General features: G+C 40.9%; 1 protein-coding gene across 1 annotated transcript in view; it reads left to right on the forward strand.

Moving 5' to 3' along the window:
- LOC136863764 (neprilysin-11-like) overlaps positions 1–19,511 on the forward strand; it is a 204,022-nt gene that overhangs the window by 65,261 nt on the left and 119,250 nt on the right. Inside the window, exon 9 of the mRNA XM_067140117.2 lies at positions 12,867–12,984. Within this exon, the coding sequence (XP_066996218.2) occupies positions 12,867–12,984 (118 nt within the window). The remainder of the gene's footprint in view (positions 1–12,866; positions 12,985–19,511) is intronic.

The following is a 19,511-nucleotide window of genomic DNA, read 5'->3' on the forward strand; positions in this document are numbered from 1 at the left end:
TACCTATATGTTTATGTTAGTGCTGAAATCCGATTTCTTACTTTACTAATGCTGAAAGCCCGAAAATGTAATGTTATTCTTTAATAGGGGAATCAGTCTAGAAGGAAATGTTGAAAGTGATGTGATATCTATCCAGGTTCGTTGTTATCCTAATACTATGGGTTACAGTACATTGCACGTATATAAAAGACGCCACTTACAAACTTGCTTGTTATCCGCGAATTTCTGCGGCCACAAAAGTCACTATGTTTCAAGAATGATGACATTTACACATGATAGATTGTCTGATTGTGCTGTTTTGAACCTTTCTTCTGTCATTTTGAAGTTATTCGCGATCATGAATAATAAACAATCGGCTTTTAGCAACGGCTGATGCACAACGGCTGGTAGAGCTCCATGCGGTACTGGATCGTGACGTCACAGCGCGCCGCTTACGTCAGAGGCCGTTTCACTCGCCTTGCGGAAAGGCACTATTAAATATTTTTTTAATGGTAGAAAACAAGGCAACATACCACAATGTAATACGTTTACGTACTATTTCATTGGTGTACTTTTCAAAAAAAAAATTTTTGAAAATGATGCATGTTCCCAATTCTCACTGAAGCCCAATTGTCAACATAAATGCCTTTGATTGATTTTAATAGCCTACCTTTAATTCCATAGTCCCCCAGTATGGCGAACATATTTTCCCTCGGTACCCTGTCATATGCTTTCTCTAGATCTACGAAGCATAAACACAACTGCCTATTCCTCTCGTAGCATTTTTTAATTACCTGGCGCATACTGAAAATCTGATCCTGACAGCCTCTCTGTGGTCTGAAACCACACTGGTTTTCATCCAACATCCTCTCAACGACTGATCGCGCCCTCTCTTCCAAGATGCCAGTGAATACTTTACCTGGTATACTAATCAATGAGTACCTCGATAGTTGTTGCAATCCTTCCTGTTCCCTTGCTTATAGATAGGTGCAATTACTGCTTTTGTCCAATCTGAAGGTACCTTACCAACACTCCACGCTAATTTTACTACTCTATGAAGCCATTTAAGGAGGAGAATAGAAGAGAAATTTTTATCAAGCAGTCATCGCCAACCACTTTTGACTTATAAAAGGAAAAGACGTTCTTATGGATAGATGTCCACGCGAAATATCCAGGTATCTTGGTATAGTAGATAGACTATCCGTGCTTATGCGGTAGCCACTATTTGCGGAAACATTTTTGTTGGCCTTGTCTTATTGTCGAAGTGAAACAGGGCAATCTGGAACCCCACAGACTTGAAAATATGTCCTGTGCTACGAGGTATTTCCAAAAGCATGAAGGTTCCTCGGAACATATAAAAATGTGCCGTGGGATCTAAAGAACTTTAAAATTGTCAGAATCAAATTGCTGACGCTTTAAGAGAAAATGCTTGTCTTCCTAACAAAAAACGTAATGAAAATGTGTGGTTTAGCAGACTTTCCATGCGATTACCAATCAATGCAGTTTTATTTAAGGTGGAAATAGCATTTAGAGACCATGATCAGAGCGACTCTTACTTAAATAGCGAAAATTTCAAAGAACAATTGAAGCCTGGCTGAGTGGCTCAGACGGTTGAGGCGCTAGCCTTCTGACACCAACTTGGAAGGTTCTATCCTGGCTCAGTCCGATGGTATTTGAAGGTGATCAAATATGTCAGCCTCGTGTCGATAGACTTACTGGAACATAAAAGAACTCATGCGGGACTAAATTCCGGCACCTCGGCGTCTTCGAAAACCGTAAATGTAGTTAGTGTGACGTAAAGCCAGTAACATGAATTATTCATTTAATTAAATATTTCTATTTGATGAGAAATCCTTCAGTCGTTGTACTTCAAACAGCAGTTTACATTCTTTACACAAAATAACAATTTTACTCCTTTATATATTATCTTGCACGGGAAAAAATAATCAATTGTTTTGAAAACTACGGCCCTTTTTACTACCGTATCCTTTTCATACTTCGTTGATATTTATCCAATCGTACCGGTAACGTAGGTAAGCTACTGTAATAATAATAATAATAATAATAATAATAATAATAATAATAATAATAATAATAATAATAATAATAATAATAATAATCCCGTGTGGGGATTTACCGGTTACCTCCATCGGGCGCGTCCCGTTGGAATTGGGGAAGCTCGCTGGCTCTGCCACCAGCAGAGTCAGAGGGTAGTAGGGAAATAAAATACCACCGTGAAAAAAAACTGGTCCCTTGCCAGGGTTACGGCGAAGACTGGTAAATGACCAGAAGCCAGAAAACATCTTGAGGCAACCTCTAGGGCTAACAACCCTAGTTGTAAAAGGATGGGTACCCGTCCAAAGCAAAGTCAAGTCAAAAAGCATGATGGCACAACATTTCAAGAAACATACCCCAGGGGGTAAATCTTCGGATAAATCCCTCGTCGTGAACGCCACGGCGCACGAGTCTCGTTCGGATTCTGGGGGAGACTCGACATCATGCAAGAGACGAGTTGGAGCGTCTCGGTGTACCCCGAAGAGTCAAAAACTCGGGCCAAGGTCTAAAACCTTTCTAGAAACTTTCAACATAAATTCACTTACACAAACTGGCAAGCTGAAAACCCTCACCAAAGCTCTTCACGAAAATCAGATATCCATAATGGCCCTACAGGAAACAAGGTACCCAGATGAAGAGATTTTTGAATCCGAAGGCTACCGATTTTTCAAGAGCAAAGCGCAAAGAGGAATCCTCAGTGGAGCTGTGATGCTTGGGGCCGCGTTTGCTGTTAGAACCAAGATCCTTAAATCGGTTGCAAATTTAGAACCTGTGAATGACAGATTGTCTATACTCACAATTAAATGCGCGAACAAAACCTACGCCCTAGTTAACGCACATGCTCCTACAAACGATAAGAACAAGTCTGATCCAGACGAAGTTGATAATTTCTGGGACCTACTGGATGAAAAATTAAACAAAATCCCCAAACACCATGTCAAGCTTCTTTTGGGTGACTTCAATGCCCAACTAGGTCGTGAACAGAAGTACAAGTAAGTTATAGGAAATTACCCTGCTCACAAAAGAACAAATCCCAACGGCAAAAGACTGGTGTCCATTTGCGAAAATCACAACCTGCAGGTCATGTCGACCCACTTTCGCCATCTACCCAGAAAGCAAATGACTTGGCGTTCTCCCGTCCAAGCTCTCGGAGAGTTCCAAATTGATCATGTTGCAATCTCCAGGAGAAACAGCCCTGAGATTATGAATGTCAAGGTAAAGAAAGGCATCAATGTGGCCTCAGATCATTATATGTCTCTTATCAAATTCAAACCAATTCCCGCAAACACAAGGAAGACAACCAAACAGATCACACGCTTCGACAATGATAAACTTCGGCAAAAGGTCGAGGAGTTCCAGGAGAAGGCTAGACCAAATGACTGTGACTTTAACAACGCCAAAAGTCTCCTTGTTGAGGCCGCCAAAGACGTTGCAGAAATCAAGAGAAGCAAAAAGCATGCCTGGTGGAATAGTACCTGCGAATCAGTCCTCCAAGAAAGACTCAGTGCGTGGAAACAGTACTACTCTACGAAATCAGAAAATGATTGGGGAACCTACAAAACCCAACGTGCCCAAGCAGCTAGGGTGTTCAGAACTGAGAAACGTAAATACGAAAAATCTCTCATTGAAAAGATAGAACATAACTTTAGGAAGAATGAAAGCAGAGAGTACTACAGAGCCTTCAAACGCAAACTCACTGGCTATAAACCACCATCTCTATGCTTTGAGCGAAAGGACGGCACATTGGCGACGTCAAATGAAGAAAATTGCAGCATTCTGGCAGATTACTTCAAGAATTTACTTAATTGCTCTAAACCGCAAAGCGCCATTGAGACCAAGGAACCCTTACTCAGGTACCCAGATTCCAGACCACCCGGTAGAGAAGAAATCAAGCGCCACATTGCCCGTCTCAAAAATAACAAAGCGCCGGGGGAAGACTCAGTAGTAGCAAAACTATGGAAATATGCCCCAGAGGAATCACTTAATATCTTGCAAAAGCAAATAGAAGAAATCTGGAACCATGAAACCCTACCCGAAGATTGGAAGATAGCTTTGATCCATCCATTACACAAAAAAGGCAGCTTGAAGATCATCAACAACTACAGAGGAATATCTTTGCTACCCGTGACTTACAAAATTCTATCACTTGCCATCCTGGAGCGTTTGGAAGCACAAGTCGAACATCAAATAGGTGAATACCAAGGAGGGTTCAGAAAAGGTCGCTCAACAGCTGAACAGATCCAAAATCTGTAAACGATCATCAGATATTGTACACTAAGGTCCAAGCAGTATGTCTGTCTTTGTGGACTTTAAGAAAGCGTACGACTCCATTGACCGGGAAGTCCTGTTAAACATCTTAAATGAATTTGGAGTTGATTTGAAACTGCTGGCATTAATTAGAGCCACCATGACCGATACAAAATCCAAGGTGAAGTTCCACGGATGTCTCTCGCATTCCTTTGACATCAAAACAGGAGTCCGACAAGGTGATGGGCTATCCCCGGTACTCTTCAACTGTGTTCTTGAAAAGATCATCAGAACCTGGCGGGTGAGATTACAGGAAACCAACTACAGTCCATTGAGAATAGGAACCAAATCCAAGGGGATCGCAACAGACTGCTTAGCATTTGCCGATGATATTGCTGCTCTCTCAAACGACATAGAAACCGCTAGAGCTCAAGTTGAAATTTTAAAGGAAATTGCCGAACAAACTGGTTTGCAGATATCGTTTGAGAAAACAGAAGTAATGACTAACATCAAAGAGGCTCCACTAAAACTCCATACAAAATACGGGGACATCACCCGAGTAGACAAATTCAAATACCTGGGTGAGATCATCATGAAAAATGGACTAGACAAAGAAGCACTTCAGGAGCGAGTACGCAAACTGGAAATAGCCTACCAAACATCTCGCACAATCTACAACAAAAAATGCCTATCCCAAAACACCAAGATACGTCACTATGAAACAGTTCTGAAGCCAGTAGTGCTTTATGCAGCCGAAACTCTGTCTCTAAATGCTAACAAAGGACTCCTTGAAGAACTGGAGAAAAGAGAACGCAAAATTGTGAGAGGAATCTTGGGATCAAAGTACAGAAATGGAATCTATCAAAAGAGATCCAACAAGGAAGTCTGCAGCAAAATAGAGAAAATTACCGACAGAATCAGAAAAAGACGGGCACGATTTTACGGTCATCTGAAAAGAATGGAAGGAAGAAAGTTAACTAAAGAAATCTTTCACTTTTTTGATTCAAACCCCAAAACCACAATTCCCTGGTTTAGAAATACCAAAGAAGACCTGCAAATGCTACATATCTCAGCTGAAGACGCCCTTAACAGAGATCTCTTCCGCAAGAAAATATTGACGAACGGGCTAAACCGAGACGAGCAACCGAAGAGAAGACACGGTGCCCCTTGGACAGAGGAGCGTAAGCAGGCCCACTCACAAAGAATGAGGGAAATCTGGGCTCTAAAGAAGGCCAAGTTCAGTGTCAAATGCAACAAGACTTAACGTGGTCCTTGATGGCCCCAGCGAATTATATAATAATAATAATAATAATAATAATAATAATAATAATAATAATAATAATAATAATAATAATAATAATAATAATAATAATAATAATCCCGTGTGGGGATTTACCGGTTACCTCCATCGGGCGCGTCCCGTTGGAATTGGGGAAGCTCGCTGGTTCTGCCACCAGCAGAGTCAGAGGGTAGTAGGGAAATAAAATACCACCGTGAAAAAAAACTGGTCCCTTGCCAGGGTTACGGCGAAGACTGGTAAATGACCAGAAGCCAGAAAACATCTTGAGGCAACCTCTAGGGCTAACAACCCTAGTTGTAAAAGGATGGGTACCCGTCCAAAGCAAAGTCAAGTCAAAAAGCATGATGGCACAACATTTCAAGAAACATACCCCAGGGGGTAAATCTTCGGATAAATCCCTCGTCGTGAACGCCACGGCGCACGAGTCTCGTTCGGATTCTGGGGGAGACTCGACATCATGCAAGAGACGAGTTGGAGCGTCTCGGTGTACCCCGAAGAGTCAAAAACTCGGGCCAAGGTCTAAAACCTTTCTAGAAACTTTCAACATAAATTCACTTACACAAACTGGCAAGCTGAAAACCCTCACCAAAGCTCTTCACGAAAATCAGATATCCATAATGGCCCTACAGGAAACAAGGTACCCAGATGAAGAGATTTTTGAATCCGAAGGCTACCGATTTTTCAAGAGCAAAGCGCAAAGAGGAATCCTCAGTGGAGCTGTGATGCTTGGGGCCGCGTTTGCTGTTAGAACCAAGATCCTTAAATCGGTTGCAAATTTAGAACCTGTGAATGACAGATTGTCTATACTCACAATTAAATGCGCGAACAAAACCTACGCCCTAGTTAACGCACATGCTCCTACAAACGATAAGAACAAGTCTGATCCAGACGAAGTTGATAATTTCTGGGACCTACTGGATGAAAAATTAAACAAAATCCCCAAACACCATGTCAAGCTTCTTTTGGGTGACTTCAATGCCCAACTAGGTCGTGAACAGAAGTACAAGTAAGTTATAGGAAATTACCCTGCTCACAAAAGAACAAATCCCAACGGCAAAAGACTGGTGTCCATTTGCGAAAATCACAACCTGCAGGTCATGTCGACCCACTTTCGCCATCTACCCAGAAAGCAAATGACTTGGCGTTCTCCCGTCCAAGCTCTCGGAGAGTTCCAAATTGATCATGTTGCAATCTCCAGGAGAAACAGCCCTGAGATTATGAATGTCAAGGTAAAGAAAGGCATCAATGTGGCCTCAGATCATTATATGTCTCTTATCAAATTCAAACCAATTCCCGCAAACACAAGGAAGACAACCAAACAGATCACACGCTTCGACAATGATAAACTTCGGCAAAAGGTCGAGGAGTTCCAGGAGAAGGCTAGACCAAATGACTGTGACTTTAACAACGCCAAAAGTCTCCTTGTTGAGGCCGCCAAAGACGTTGCAGAAATCAAGAGAAGCAAAAAGCATGCCTGGTGGAATAGTACCTGCGAATCAGTCCTCCAAGAAAGACTCAGTGCGTGGAAACAGTACTACTCTACGAAATCAGAAAATGATTGGGGAACCTACAAAACCCAACGTGCCCAAGCAGCTAGGGTGTTCAGAACTGAGAAACGTAAATACGAAAAATCTCTCATTGAAAAGATAGAACATAACTTTAGGAAGAATGAAAGCAGAGAGTACTACAGAGCCTTCAAACGCAAACTCACTGGCTATAAACCACCATCTCTATGCTTTGAGCGAAAGGACGGCACATTGGCGACGTCAAATGAAGAAAATTGCAGCATTCTGGCAGATTACTTCAAGAATTTACTTAATTGCTCTAAACCGCAAAGCGCCATTGAGACCAAGGAACCCTTACTCAGGTACCCAGATTCCAGACCACCCGGTAGAGAAGAAATCAAGCGCCACATTGCCCGTCTCAAAAATAACAAAGCGCCGGGGGAAGACTCAGTAGTAGCAAAACTATGGAAATATGCCCCAGAGGAATCACTTAATATCTTGCAAAAGCAAATAGAAGAAATCTGGAACCATGAAACCCTACCCGAAGATTGGAAGATAGCTTTGATCCATCCATTACACAAAAAAGGCAGCTTGAAGATCATCAACAACTACAGAGGAATATCTTTGCTACCCGTGACTTACAAAATTCTATCACTTGCCATCCTGGAGCGTTTGGAAGCACAAGTCGAACATCAAATAGGTGAATACCAAGGAGGGTTCAGAAAAGGTCGCTCAACAGCTGAACAGATCCAAAATCTGTAAACGATCATCAGATATTGTACACTAAGGTCCAAGCAGTATGTCTGTCTTTGTGGACTTTAAGAAAGCGTACGACTCCATTGACCGGGAAGTCCTGTTAAACATCTTAAATGAATTTGGAGTTGATTTGAAACTGCTGGCATTAATTAGAGCCACCATGACCGATACAAAATCCAAGGTGAAGTTCCACGGATGTCTCTCGCATTCCTTTGACATCAAAACAGGAGTCCGACAAGGTGATGGGCTATCCCCGGTACTCTTCAACTGTGTTCTTGAAAAGATCATCAGAACCTGGCGGGTGAGATTACAGGAAACCAACTACAGTCCATTGAGAATAGGAACCAAATCCAAGGGGATCGCAACAGACTGCTTAGCATTTGCCGATGATATTGCTGCTCTCTCAAACGACATAGAAACCGCTAGAGCTCAAGTTGAAATTTTAAAGGAAATTGCCGAACAAACTGGTTTGCAGATATCGTTTGAGAAAACAGAAGTAATGACTAACATCAAAGAGGCTCCACTAAAACTCCATACAAAATACGGGGACATCACCCGAGTAGACAAATTCAAATACCTGGGTGAGATCATCATGAAAAATGGACTAGACAAAGAAGCACTTCAGGAGCGAGTACGCAAACTGGAAATAGCCTACCAAACATCTCGCACAATCTACAACAAAAAATGCCTATCCCAAAACACCAAGATACGTCACTATGAAACAGTTCTGAAGCCAGTAGTGCTTTATGCAGCCGAAACTCTGTCTCTAAATGCTAACAAAGGACTCCTTGAAGAACTGGAGAAAAGAGAACGCAAAATTGTGAGAGGAATCTTGGGATCAAAGTACAGAAATGGAATCTATCAAAAGAGATCCAACAAGGAAGTCTGCAGCAAAATAGAGAAAATTACCGACAGAATCAGAAAAAGACGGGCACGATTTTACGGTCATCTGAAAAGAATGGAAGGAAGAAAGTTAACTAAAGAAATCTTTCACTTTTTTGATTCAAACCCCAAAACCACAATTCCCTGGTTTAGAAATACCAAAGAAGACCTGCAAATGCTACATATCTCAGCTGAAGACGCCCTTAACAGAGATCTCTTCCGCAAGAAAATATTGACGAACGGGCTAAACCGAGACGAGCAACCGAAGAGAAGACACGGTGCCCCTTGGACAGAGGAGCGTAAGCAGGCCCACTCACAAAGAATGAGGGAAATCTGGGCTCTAAAGAAGGCCAAGTTCAGTGTCAAATGCAACAAGACTTAACGTGGTCCTTGATGGCCCCAGCGAATTATATAATAATAATAATAATAATAATAATAATAATAATAATAATAATAATAATAATAATAATAATAATAATAGTAATGTTTTTGGCTTTACGTCCCACTAACTAATTTTACGGTTTTCGAAGACGACGAGGTGCCGGAATTTTGTCCCGCAGGAGTCCTTTTACGTGTCAGTAAATCTACTGACACAAGGCTGACGTATTTAAGCACCTTCAAATATCACCGGACGGAGCCAGGATTGAACCTGCCAAGCTGGGGTCAGAAGGCCAGCGCCTCAACCGTCTGAGCTACTCAGCCCGGCAGGTAAGCTACTGTTGGAAGGTAAACATGAATTCTGTCTGTTGTCACCTTGTTATTAATTTTGCGCACTTTCCTTTATAAAAATATTATCCATTTCAAAATCTTTACGTTCCACTGGACACACAGTCACAACGACCACCTTCATAGTTAACTTTTCACTGACGTTTAAACCACAGAAGAAAATCACCTTCTTAAAGCGAAATTTAGTTAGTGTACGTTATTTATTTCGTTCATTATAATGCTACTGAGTCCGCCTCTGTGGTGTAGTGGTTAGTGTTATTAGCTGCCACTCCCAGAGGCCCGGATTCGATTCCCGGCTCTGCCACGAATATTTTAAAAGTGGTACGAGGGCTGGAACGGGGTCCACTGGGAGGTCAACTGAGTAGAGCTGGGTTCGATTGCCACCTCAGCCATCTTGGAAGTGGTTTTCCGTGGTTTCCCACTTCTCTTCCAGGCAAATACCGGGATGGTACCTAACTTAAGGCCACGGTCGCTTCCTTCCCTCTTCTTTGTCTATCCCTTCCAATCTTTCCATCTCCCGCAAGGCCCCTGTTCAGCATAGCAGGTGAGGCCGCCTGGGCGAGGTACTGGTCATTCTCCCCAGTTGTATCCCCCGACCAAGAGTCTGAAGCTCCAGGACACCACCCTTGAGGCGGTAAAGGTGGGATCCCTCGCTGAGTCCGAGGGAAAAACCGACCCTGGAGGGTAAACAGATCAAGAAAGATAATGCTACCGAAAGCGATATTATACACAGCTATTTCGTCGTGAAAAGTAATTGCTAATAAGATACACAGTTCCTTTTCCTTTTTGAAGTTGCAGAGCTGATTTACCACGATTTGTGACATACAGCTTGGGGAAGTACAGAGGCTTTATACGAGGGCTGTAAGTAAAGTAGTGGCAACGTAGTTCAAACACTCACAGGAGATGGGCATGAGCAAATAGGATATGGGAGCGGTCAGGTGGCGCTGTTGTCGATGTGTAGTGTGCATGTGACGGGCATCCAATTGGGAGTATTGTAGCTGTGTGGCGTTGAAGTGAAGAGTGTCGATTTCCCCGCTCTAAGGCATATTTTGAAAAGGGATCAGAGTTCGTGGATTAAAATGGAGGTTGCCCGTGGAAAAAATGTATCAAAATGTTAGTGAAGATTACGTGAAGCTTGTGGCGAGAATGCATTACCGTATAAGACGGTCGTACGATGCGTCAAGGCGTTTCGTCCAGATCGGAATGAGACTGCGGATTTGCACCGCACAGGTCGGCCGTCCTTTCCTCAAGATCAGATTGACATCTTGAGTGATCTTGTTTCCGTAGAGCAGGACCTCTCACAGTGCAAAAGACGACTTCGCTTGGTTGACCAGAGTGCAGACCCGCACTCCTCGATTTAGAGCAATAGCGCGCGCTCTCTCTCTCTTTCCCCACGCCTGCCTGTCTTCCTCTTCCTCACTTGCTCCGTAGCGCTCCAAATCCGAGCCGAGTTGAGTCGAGCTTAGCCGAGTAGCCCAGGGACGAAGCGTTGGTCCGAGCCGAGGCGAATGGGACCGATGCACTGTGCACAGGAACTCTGCGCCTCAATTTGCACGCGTGAGATTTTGGGCGTTTGAGAGGCCCTGCTGTAGACCATCGATGGCCTGTCCGGGAATTTCCTGACGTGGTATCAGTACTCCGCGCGGAGAACACCCTCCCAGCGGTCCCCAACGGCTTCCCGACATTTGGCAAGAGGTAACAGACTTTGCGGGTGACTACACTGAAGGAATGCGATGCAGCTGTACTTGTTAGTTCTATTTACAGCCCTCGTAGTATTCATGAGCACATACTGTGGTTCATAGTCTTGGCCAAATTCACTTCCCGACTACTCCCCAGTAATATTATTGGGAGCGGCTAATGGTTTTCTTTGACGTACGCCTTAAGTTTTAAGGGACTTAATAATCATATTCTGCATATCAAAGAACAGGTGGACAGAGGGATACTAATCCGTATCGTACCACAGTTGTATATAAATTACAGTCACTGCAGTCACCAGATTCTAATGATTTATTTAAATCTAAGAATTTCATTTTTTGTCCGTATTGAACTGAGAACGTAAGATAGGAAACTTACAGATTCTTCTAATGATTTCAAAACTTTCTCCAGTAAACCGCACCGTACAGGGCACAATACGGCTTACTCGAAAACCGAGGTTTCAATTGTCTGGTTATGTAAATCCACAAAATACATGGAAGTAGACTAGCAACAACCTTCGCGTCATTTACTAATAACCATTAAGTGATTCACTTAATTCCGATCACTCGTAGATGGAGCAATAGGGCTCTCCATATAACTCAGTTTACTGCTACTGCCTTAATGTTCTTCCAGGACTTCCCAACCGTAGCCGCCTCTGCTCCCACTGCTCGACGGCACACTGTCCTTCTTCTTCTTCTAGCTACCTGTGGGTTTCATTCAGAAGCCTGTTTTGGTACGTTGTCAGGACCTCAGCACAGTGCAAGGCGTGTCCATACGTTCTTTTATCTGGACTTCAGACATGCGTTGTTAGGTGTGTTCCCACAGTTCTTGATTCGATATTGTGTCCGGTCATCGCACTCCTAGGATGGTTCTCAACCACTGGTTGATGAAAATATGGACTTAACCTCCGGTCACCGTACACGTCTCACAGCCGTAGAGTACGAATTTCACGTTCCATTCAATGATCCTCCATTTTGTCCTAGTCCTCAGTTCTCGAGACTTCCACATTGGTCGGAGCTGGGCTAAGTTCCTTTGGCCTTTGGATATCTTCATTTGCCGCTACATTTCTAGAAATAATGCTTCCTCGGCAACAGAAGTGAGCTCATTTCGTCTCATTTTCTAGAACCAGTAGGTTCATGTTTCTGCCATTTACCCGTAACTCCTTGGTCGTGACAAGGTTTATTTTGATTCCCCTCTTCCTTTTCAAGATCTTTCATCTTCTCGGACATATGCCTGAATAAATGGGATAATAGGCACGTTTTGCATTTCTTCAACAACCTTTCTCATGCAATGATCCAGAGTCAGCATGAATCCCACACATAGCGCAACAGCTTAGAAGGGCCAGGGCCTCCCAAGCGACCGCTGCTCAGCCCGAAAGCCTGCAGATTACGAGGTCTCCGGTGGTTAGCACGACAAATCCTCACAGGCGTTATTCTTGGCTTTCTAGAGCGGGGGGTCAGCATGAATAGCCTAGGTGAAAATGGGCATCCTTTTCTCACTCTTTTCATTAAGCAGAAGTAGACTAGATTAATTTAAATTAGATCGATGTTGTTATCTTGTATTTACATTTTGTGATTGTGCTATTAGAAGGCTGTTCCTGTCTACGGTGAAACAAATCTACAAATTCTTGTTAGTATGTCTCAAAATGTATTAATTTACTAGTATGGTACGGTATTTGAAAGATAGGTGTAACTGTTAATTATATATTTTAATTTCCACAGCCAACTATCTCCATTGGAGAACTGTGCAATATTTCAGCAGAGATATTAATAAAGAAATGAGTGCTTTATCCTTTGAATTTGATAAAATTCTCCATGGAGCTAAAGAAGATCCAGAAAGGTATGTAGAACGTTACTAACGATTTTTCTGTAATTACATATATTATACAACTTAGGACAGTTACATACATTTAACCTATAGGATACTCTTCTCTTGTACTACACATTACAATTTTCGGCTAGAAAATGTTACATTATTATCTTCTTGTTTCTTTTAAAGCAATTTTAAAATGTATTTTCAGTTAAACTAAAGGTCTTTGTCGGTCTGAATTGTCTTCCTTTTAAATTTGAAAGTTGTTGGACATGCCATATGAACAAACTTATAAGGGTAACACTTCGGTTAGCACTCGCGTTCCAAGGTAAGGGTGTTTTAGAAACAAAGTCTGAAAGAGGTCATTATTGAAATATTCAGAATGAGAAACAGCTTATTTTGATAACAATGTGATATCAAAGTAAATAAGAAATCATACACGCAAATAATTTCAATATCGTGTCTGCTACAATAAAAGCAGCAGGAACAATAGAGCGTGATTCCATAACATGATAATGTGCCTGTTTAGTCAAGTAGAGTCATGAGGATCCGCAGTTGTGGGCGTTCATAAGTCTAAAGTTTGAAAATCGAGAGATGAGGAAAAGTTTGGGTATGTCAAATATTCTAGAAATAATAAATAAGATGTGGAAAACCAATGGTTTCTTGAAACAATCAAATTCATTAACAAACTATCCAAAAGAAACTGAAATCACGACTCCAAAACTTTAGTTGAGCGTTTGTTACTTTACATGAAGGAATATTTAAATCGTCCTAATAAGTCATTAATCGAATTCTAAAAATGAATTTAACTTAATTAATTCTTGTATGCTCATTTAATAATTATTACAGCGTTTCTCGAAAATAATGAAATTCTCGAGCAATAACTTCGAAGAAGCAAAATATTAAATTCAATAACCGTTTTTTTAAAGAAATAAATCACAGATCCTTCAGATAATTAACACTTGTTAATGTTTAATTTAAGAATTGTTAATAATTGTACATTGTTAAATCTTCACCAAAGTAATTAAAATATGTTAACCGGGATGAGTAGCTCGGACGGTAGAGCGTTTGTCTTCCGAGTCCAACTTGGCAGATTCGATCGTGGCTCAGTCCGATATTATTTGAAGGTGCTCAAATACCTCAGTCTCGTATCGGTAGATTTACTGACACGTAAAAGAATTCCTGCGGGACAAAATTCCGGCCCCTCGGAGTTCCAAAAGGACCTTGAAATTAGTTAATGGGACGTATAACCAATAACATTATTATTATTATTATTATTATTATTATTATTATTATTATTATTATTAAAATATGTTGGGATCTCGTCTGGTTGAAGTTTCAGCTCAACTTAAGAAAAGGAAAAGTATTGACAAATTATTGAACGCTGTGGCATAGACACAGCAGCGACATCTCACAGTAAGGATCCACAACATCCACTACAGAAAATGACTTTCAGAACCATAAATAAATCACACAAATACAAGACAACGATGTGCTGGAAAGATAAAAATCACGACTAGTCATAACACAAATAAATCCAAAATATAGCCTACACTTATGGTACACAGTTCTAACACAGTTATGATTATCAGGGAAGAATAACGTCAAAAGTAATCCCAAACCAAATTCCATTATAGAAAATCGTACAATTAGTCTGCAACTGAATTAATATTAGGTCAATTATCCGGTCTAATTCGATGATAAAACTGCAAAAGTACCCACAAAGCGAAATTCAACTTGAATAAGTTGATGAGATGAGATGAATAAACGCAGCAGAATAGATCTCTCTATTTAACACGGGAAGGCATTATTCCTAACAACATTGTATCTTAGTTGAATGCAGTGGCGTGCAATGAAACCCATCTACCCCGGCGCTGCTGAGGTAAATAATTTTGTATTTACATTTTAATATTATTCCTTAGAACACTATTTAAAACGTTTAACAACTGCGAACATCTAAGCCATGCCAAGTACAGATGTCTCGACAATCCGCTCGCACTACAGCAGTTCAGCTTCTCCAGCGAGCTGGGTTTCCTGGCCGACGCGAAAGAGAGCTACCCCAGTGAAATTGCAGTCGCTTGGTCGATGCATGTACTTGAAGCTTCCATGTCCTGGGAGCGGGGCGGGGCTCTGGGCCCTCTGCCATCAGCAATTGGCGGCGACAGGCCAGCTAGCTTAGGTAAGGGATGTTAGTTTTAATACTTGACACTCGAAGTTTTCAGGGCCACACACTAGAGACTACAAAATAAATATCAGCGTATTAACAGTACAGCCACTTGCACATCGTCTTGCTAATTAAAATAGAGCCAGTTTATTGAATCAATATTGTAATATAGAAAAATATATTTTATTTTTGGATTTCGGCATGTATGAAGCTTTTTGAGCAATTCATTGATGGCACGTGTAGAGTGTGTTTTCCGATACCCGCAGAAAAATATTTAGGTTGCCCAGCATGAACACAGAGCTAAGCACGAAGTAAAATAATTTTGTATAGTGGTATATAGTGATGTTTTGTAGTATTCCTCTTGGATTATAGGTAACGTTTTCGTGAGAAAATACCAGTTAGGCTTTCTAAGTTAAAAAAATTAATATTTAGTCCCAGTGAACCTTTTGGTAAACTATGACTGTGCTATTACGAAGTACATTGTTTAAAATATGCTCTAGATTAAGTTATGATGGTGTCGTTACTGCCGTAAATATCAATTTGGAATTAGGTACGACTGTGTAGTTGACAATGTTCTTGAAAGACCTTTCTCAGGTAGACCTTCCCACGAAAAATGCAGCCTTATAAAATGGTAATATTGACTTTAGAGAGTGTAGTGGTGCTACGATTGCTTATATTTATAAAAACATTTTTGCAGCTGGGGTAACGAATGTTTTCACCGCACGCCCCTTGTTCAATGTGCAGTAGAACTACATAAGTTCATTAATATGATACTCCATAATAAAGCAACAACACTTGCTAACTTGTGCTGTAAGATGTTCCACTTCAATATCATAAAAGGACACAATGACCCAACTTAATTTTCCAACACCGTAACAAATTCACACGTATCAGCGTTGAACAGAAGACATGAACACACCTTATTATAACTGAGTATCACCATAAAATACCAAACAATATTAAAAATCAACTCACATAATTAATTAAATATGATTATTACCACAATTAAGGATGATGCTACATTTAATTAATTATTATTATTCACTCTAATAACTTGCCATGCCCGAATATTAAAGGAAATGTCAGATAAGCTGACTAACTGCACTTGACATGAAGTGGCATGACTACCAGGATGACTTCGCCCAAAACCATTTTTAATTATTTAAATCAAAGTATCACTCAACATATGATTTAATTGCATTAGTTTAATATCTCGATTCATGGTGATTAAAATCTTGAGAATTATCACTTTTTGACGTTTCACTTGAGAATAATCATTACGGAAGGAATCACTGACACGAATCATGACTACAAGACGTGCAAAGAACGAAATAGGACTTCCAATTCTACATCAAGTAAATACTGAGGAATATGAAATGGAAAGAATACTGTGATCAAAATCAAGCTAAAATGATTACATTACTCTACAGAATTAAAGGATAGATCGTAACATTTACAGCTAGGGAAGTCCAAGACGCCCGGAATTAATTAAATGATACTTAAATTATTTGCCTTGTTCATCCTCGGCCCCTTTAAAAAACAAACACCATCATCGCCAATGTTCCATCGTTGAGATCAAGGAGTCGCGTTCATATTTAGCCCTCCGTAGTCGCCATCCAGTTACAGTTGGAAACGTTCACTCCCACGAAAATAGGAAGATCATATTTGAAGTTGGTCTGACGATGAAAAATACAATACCGTAAGTCCTCTTCCAGATTTGGAAACTAAAACCAGTTCTAAGTTACGTATTCCAACTCACGTGGAAATTCAGCAATCAGACTAGCGATCTCTAGCGATCAATAAACGTTACACTTGGCAAGTGTTTATAAAATTTTATCGCTTTAATGACGTAAACGTAGAAACTAATTCCTACTGGTTCTCAGTGACAACATATTTTGGCAGACAGCGCAATATTTCCCAGGTCAGCTTCACTTGGAGGGGGGGCACAAGTTTCAAACCCCGGTCGGGTCGGGGATTTTAACTTCGTCTGGTTAATTTCTCTGGCTGTTTGTGTGCGTCTTAAATGTATAAGTTCAATTCATCAAGATAATTAATAATAAGAAAAATACAAAATTGTAGCTAGCTGCATGGTCCGTAAGACCGAAAGCAAAAATATTAATATATATTTAAAATATATTTTTACCTTCACTTGTAACAATATTACACCGCAAATTAACTACCCGTTCCGTCTTCGCACGGGAGCAGTTGTGAATGAAGCCAATAAGCTACTTTTAAACGAGAATTATTAAATTCCCTAGTATACGACATCAGTCGTTTTTCCTCTAGCACTGAACGCTAAAAGATTTCATTTTGATGCTGTGGCGTAGATGCGGCTTTTCTTGGAATAATAATAATAATAATAATAATAATAATAATAATAATAATAATAATAATAATAATAATAATATACGTTTAAATGGATAATTTTGCTAATGCAGGTTTTTATTATTTTATTACTTTACCTTCATAAAAATAATAAATGCATCTATTTATAATAATTAGTACAAGCTCCTCATTGGGTGGGGGGATATCCCCCATATCCACGCCACTGTTTTCATGTAACACGCGAAAACGATACGTAAAGCTGTCCTTAAGGAAAGCACTCTCCACTGAGATCAACACCAGCCACGCTAAATGTCTGACCCTGTGCTTTGTTTATTGCCATGCCAAACCAGACTCTTGCCGGGAATTGGACTAGTTTGAAATCAAAGGGAAAATCTGAAGGAATCGTAGGGATTCTTGTGTTGAGACCGTTTCTCCTGTAACACGGTCAGTTCAATCAAACAGTTTTTCAAAGGTTTCACTTCCAATCGCATCGCATTGCATAACTTTGACGGGTGTAGATTATGTAACAATATAATAGGCACCCCCACTCTCGAAATCAGCTTGTGTGGTTGCATGCCTGAAAAATGTTAGGTAATGAACAGCTCTTCACTATCTACTACTGTGTCTACTGAGTAGTATACTTGAACCTGGGCAGGTGAGTTTGGAGAAAGATGTCTCCCTATGTTTTTGTGAAGTCATTATTCCTCTGTTAGTGGCAATCGACAATCTCTCTGTTGGTTAGTTTCATTGTTACGTGATCAACGCACTTGTTTCTAGTGCAACGTGCTATGGCCTATATTCGCCTTCCGTCTTGACTGATAGGTTATCATAAATTTTATATATTTGGTGGGGACAAGAGTCCATTCGTATCACCATTTGTAGCGCCTGGAAGGTATGCATGCCCACTTAACAGTGTGGACGGACAAATTGCCGACGTAACTCCTGGCCATTCTAATGGAAGGACACCTGTGTTTATGTTTACATTTTCTCTATGTTAATAGGATAGAAGGAAGTAGGTTAGTAGTGCAACATCACCGAAACAATGGGAAACATTGATAATCTACCGAAGTAAACTTTATTTCTATCGGCTGTCAGGGAAGCAGGTAGAAGGGAACATGAATGCATTTATTGACATGTACATCAGGGTTTAATCAAAATTTTATCCAATTCTCTAAATCGGCATTATTTCATGCGCAAGTTCTAATTTTTACAATACTCTCCATTATTATTAATGACTTCTTTTTACCATTTCCAGTTTCGCAAAAAAGTTGCAGGCTTTTGTTGAATGAACTGTTCAACGGTCCTTCTGCAGAGTTGCAACGAATCAAGGCGTTTACGATTCAGAAAATTCTGCAGAGATAGATAATAATCTGATGGAGCGATATCAGGGTGGTAGGGTGGTTGAATTAACTCTTCCCAGCCAAGAGACCGCAACTTCTGACGAGACGCAATAGACACGTATGGTCTCGCGTTGTCATGATGGAGCAATACTTCACTGTTTGTTCATTCTGGCCGGTTCTCTTCAATGACTTCTTTCAGATGGTCCAACTGAGAGCAACATCACAATGAACTGATGGTATGTCCATTAGGAAGCAATTCGTGGAAGAGAATGCCTTTCCAATCTCACCAAATGCAAAGCAGTGGTTTTCTGGAACATTCGCCATGACGTTTTCCTCACAATGATGTCATATATGCTTCACTTCTCATCAACCGCCACCAGACGTTTCAGAATGGATCATGTTCATTGCGCCTTAGTAAAGAGTCACAAATGGACACGTGCTGTCACTGAACTCATGTAGCACCCAAACATCACAACAAAGTATATAACCAAGCCTCTTCCGGTGTTTCCTCACATTGCGAGACGATATATTCAGCACATGAACTACTTCCCCCTCTGTCACCCTTGGGTTACTTTCAATCACCTCCTTGACTCTTTCTTCGTCTGTAACAATGCCTTCGGTACGAGGTTTACCGAGCAAGTGGCTGCGCGGTTCGAGTCACATAGCTATCAGCTTCCATTCGGGAGATAGTGGGTTCGAACCGCACCGTCGACAGCCCTGTAGATGAT

Source organism: Anabrus simplex, chromosome 2, assembly GCF_040414725.1.
Source record: "Anabrus simplex isolate iqAnaSimp1 chromosome 2, ASM4041472v1, whole genome shotgun sequence".
Lineage (NCBI taxonomy): Eukaryota > Metazoa > Arthropoda > Insecta > Orthoptera > Tettigoniidae > Anabrus > Anabrus simplex.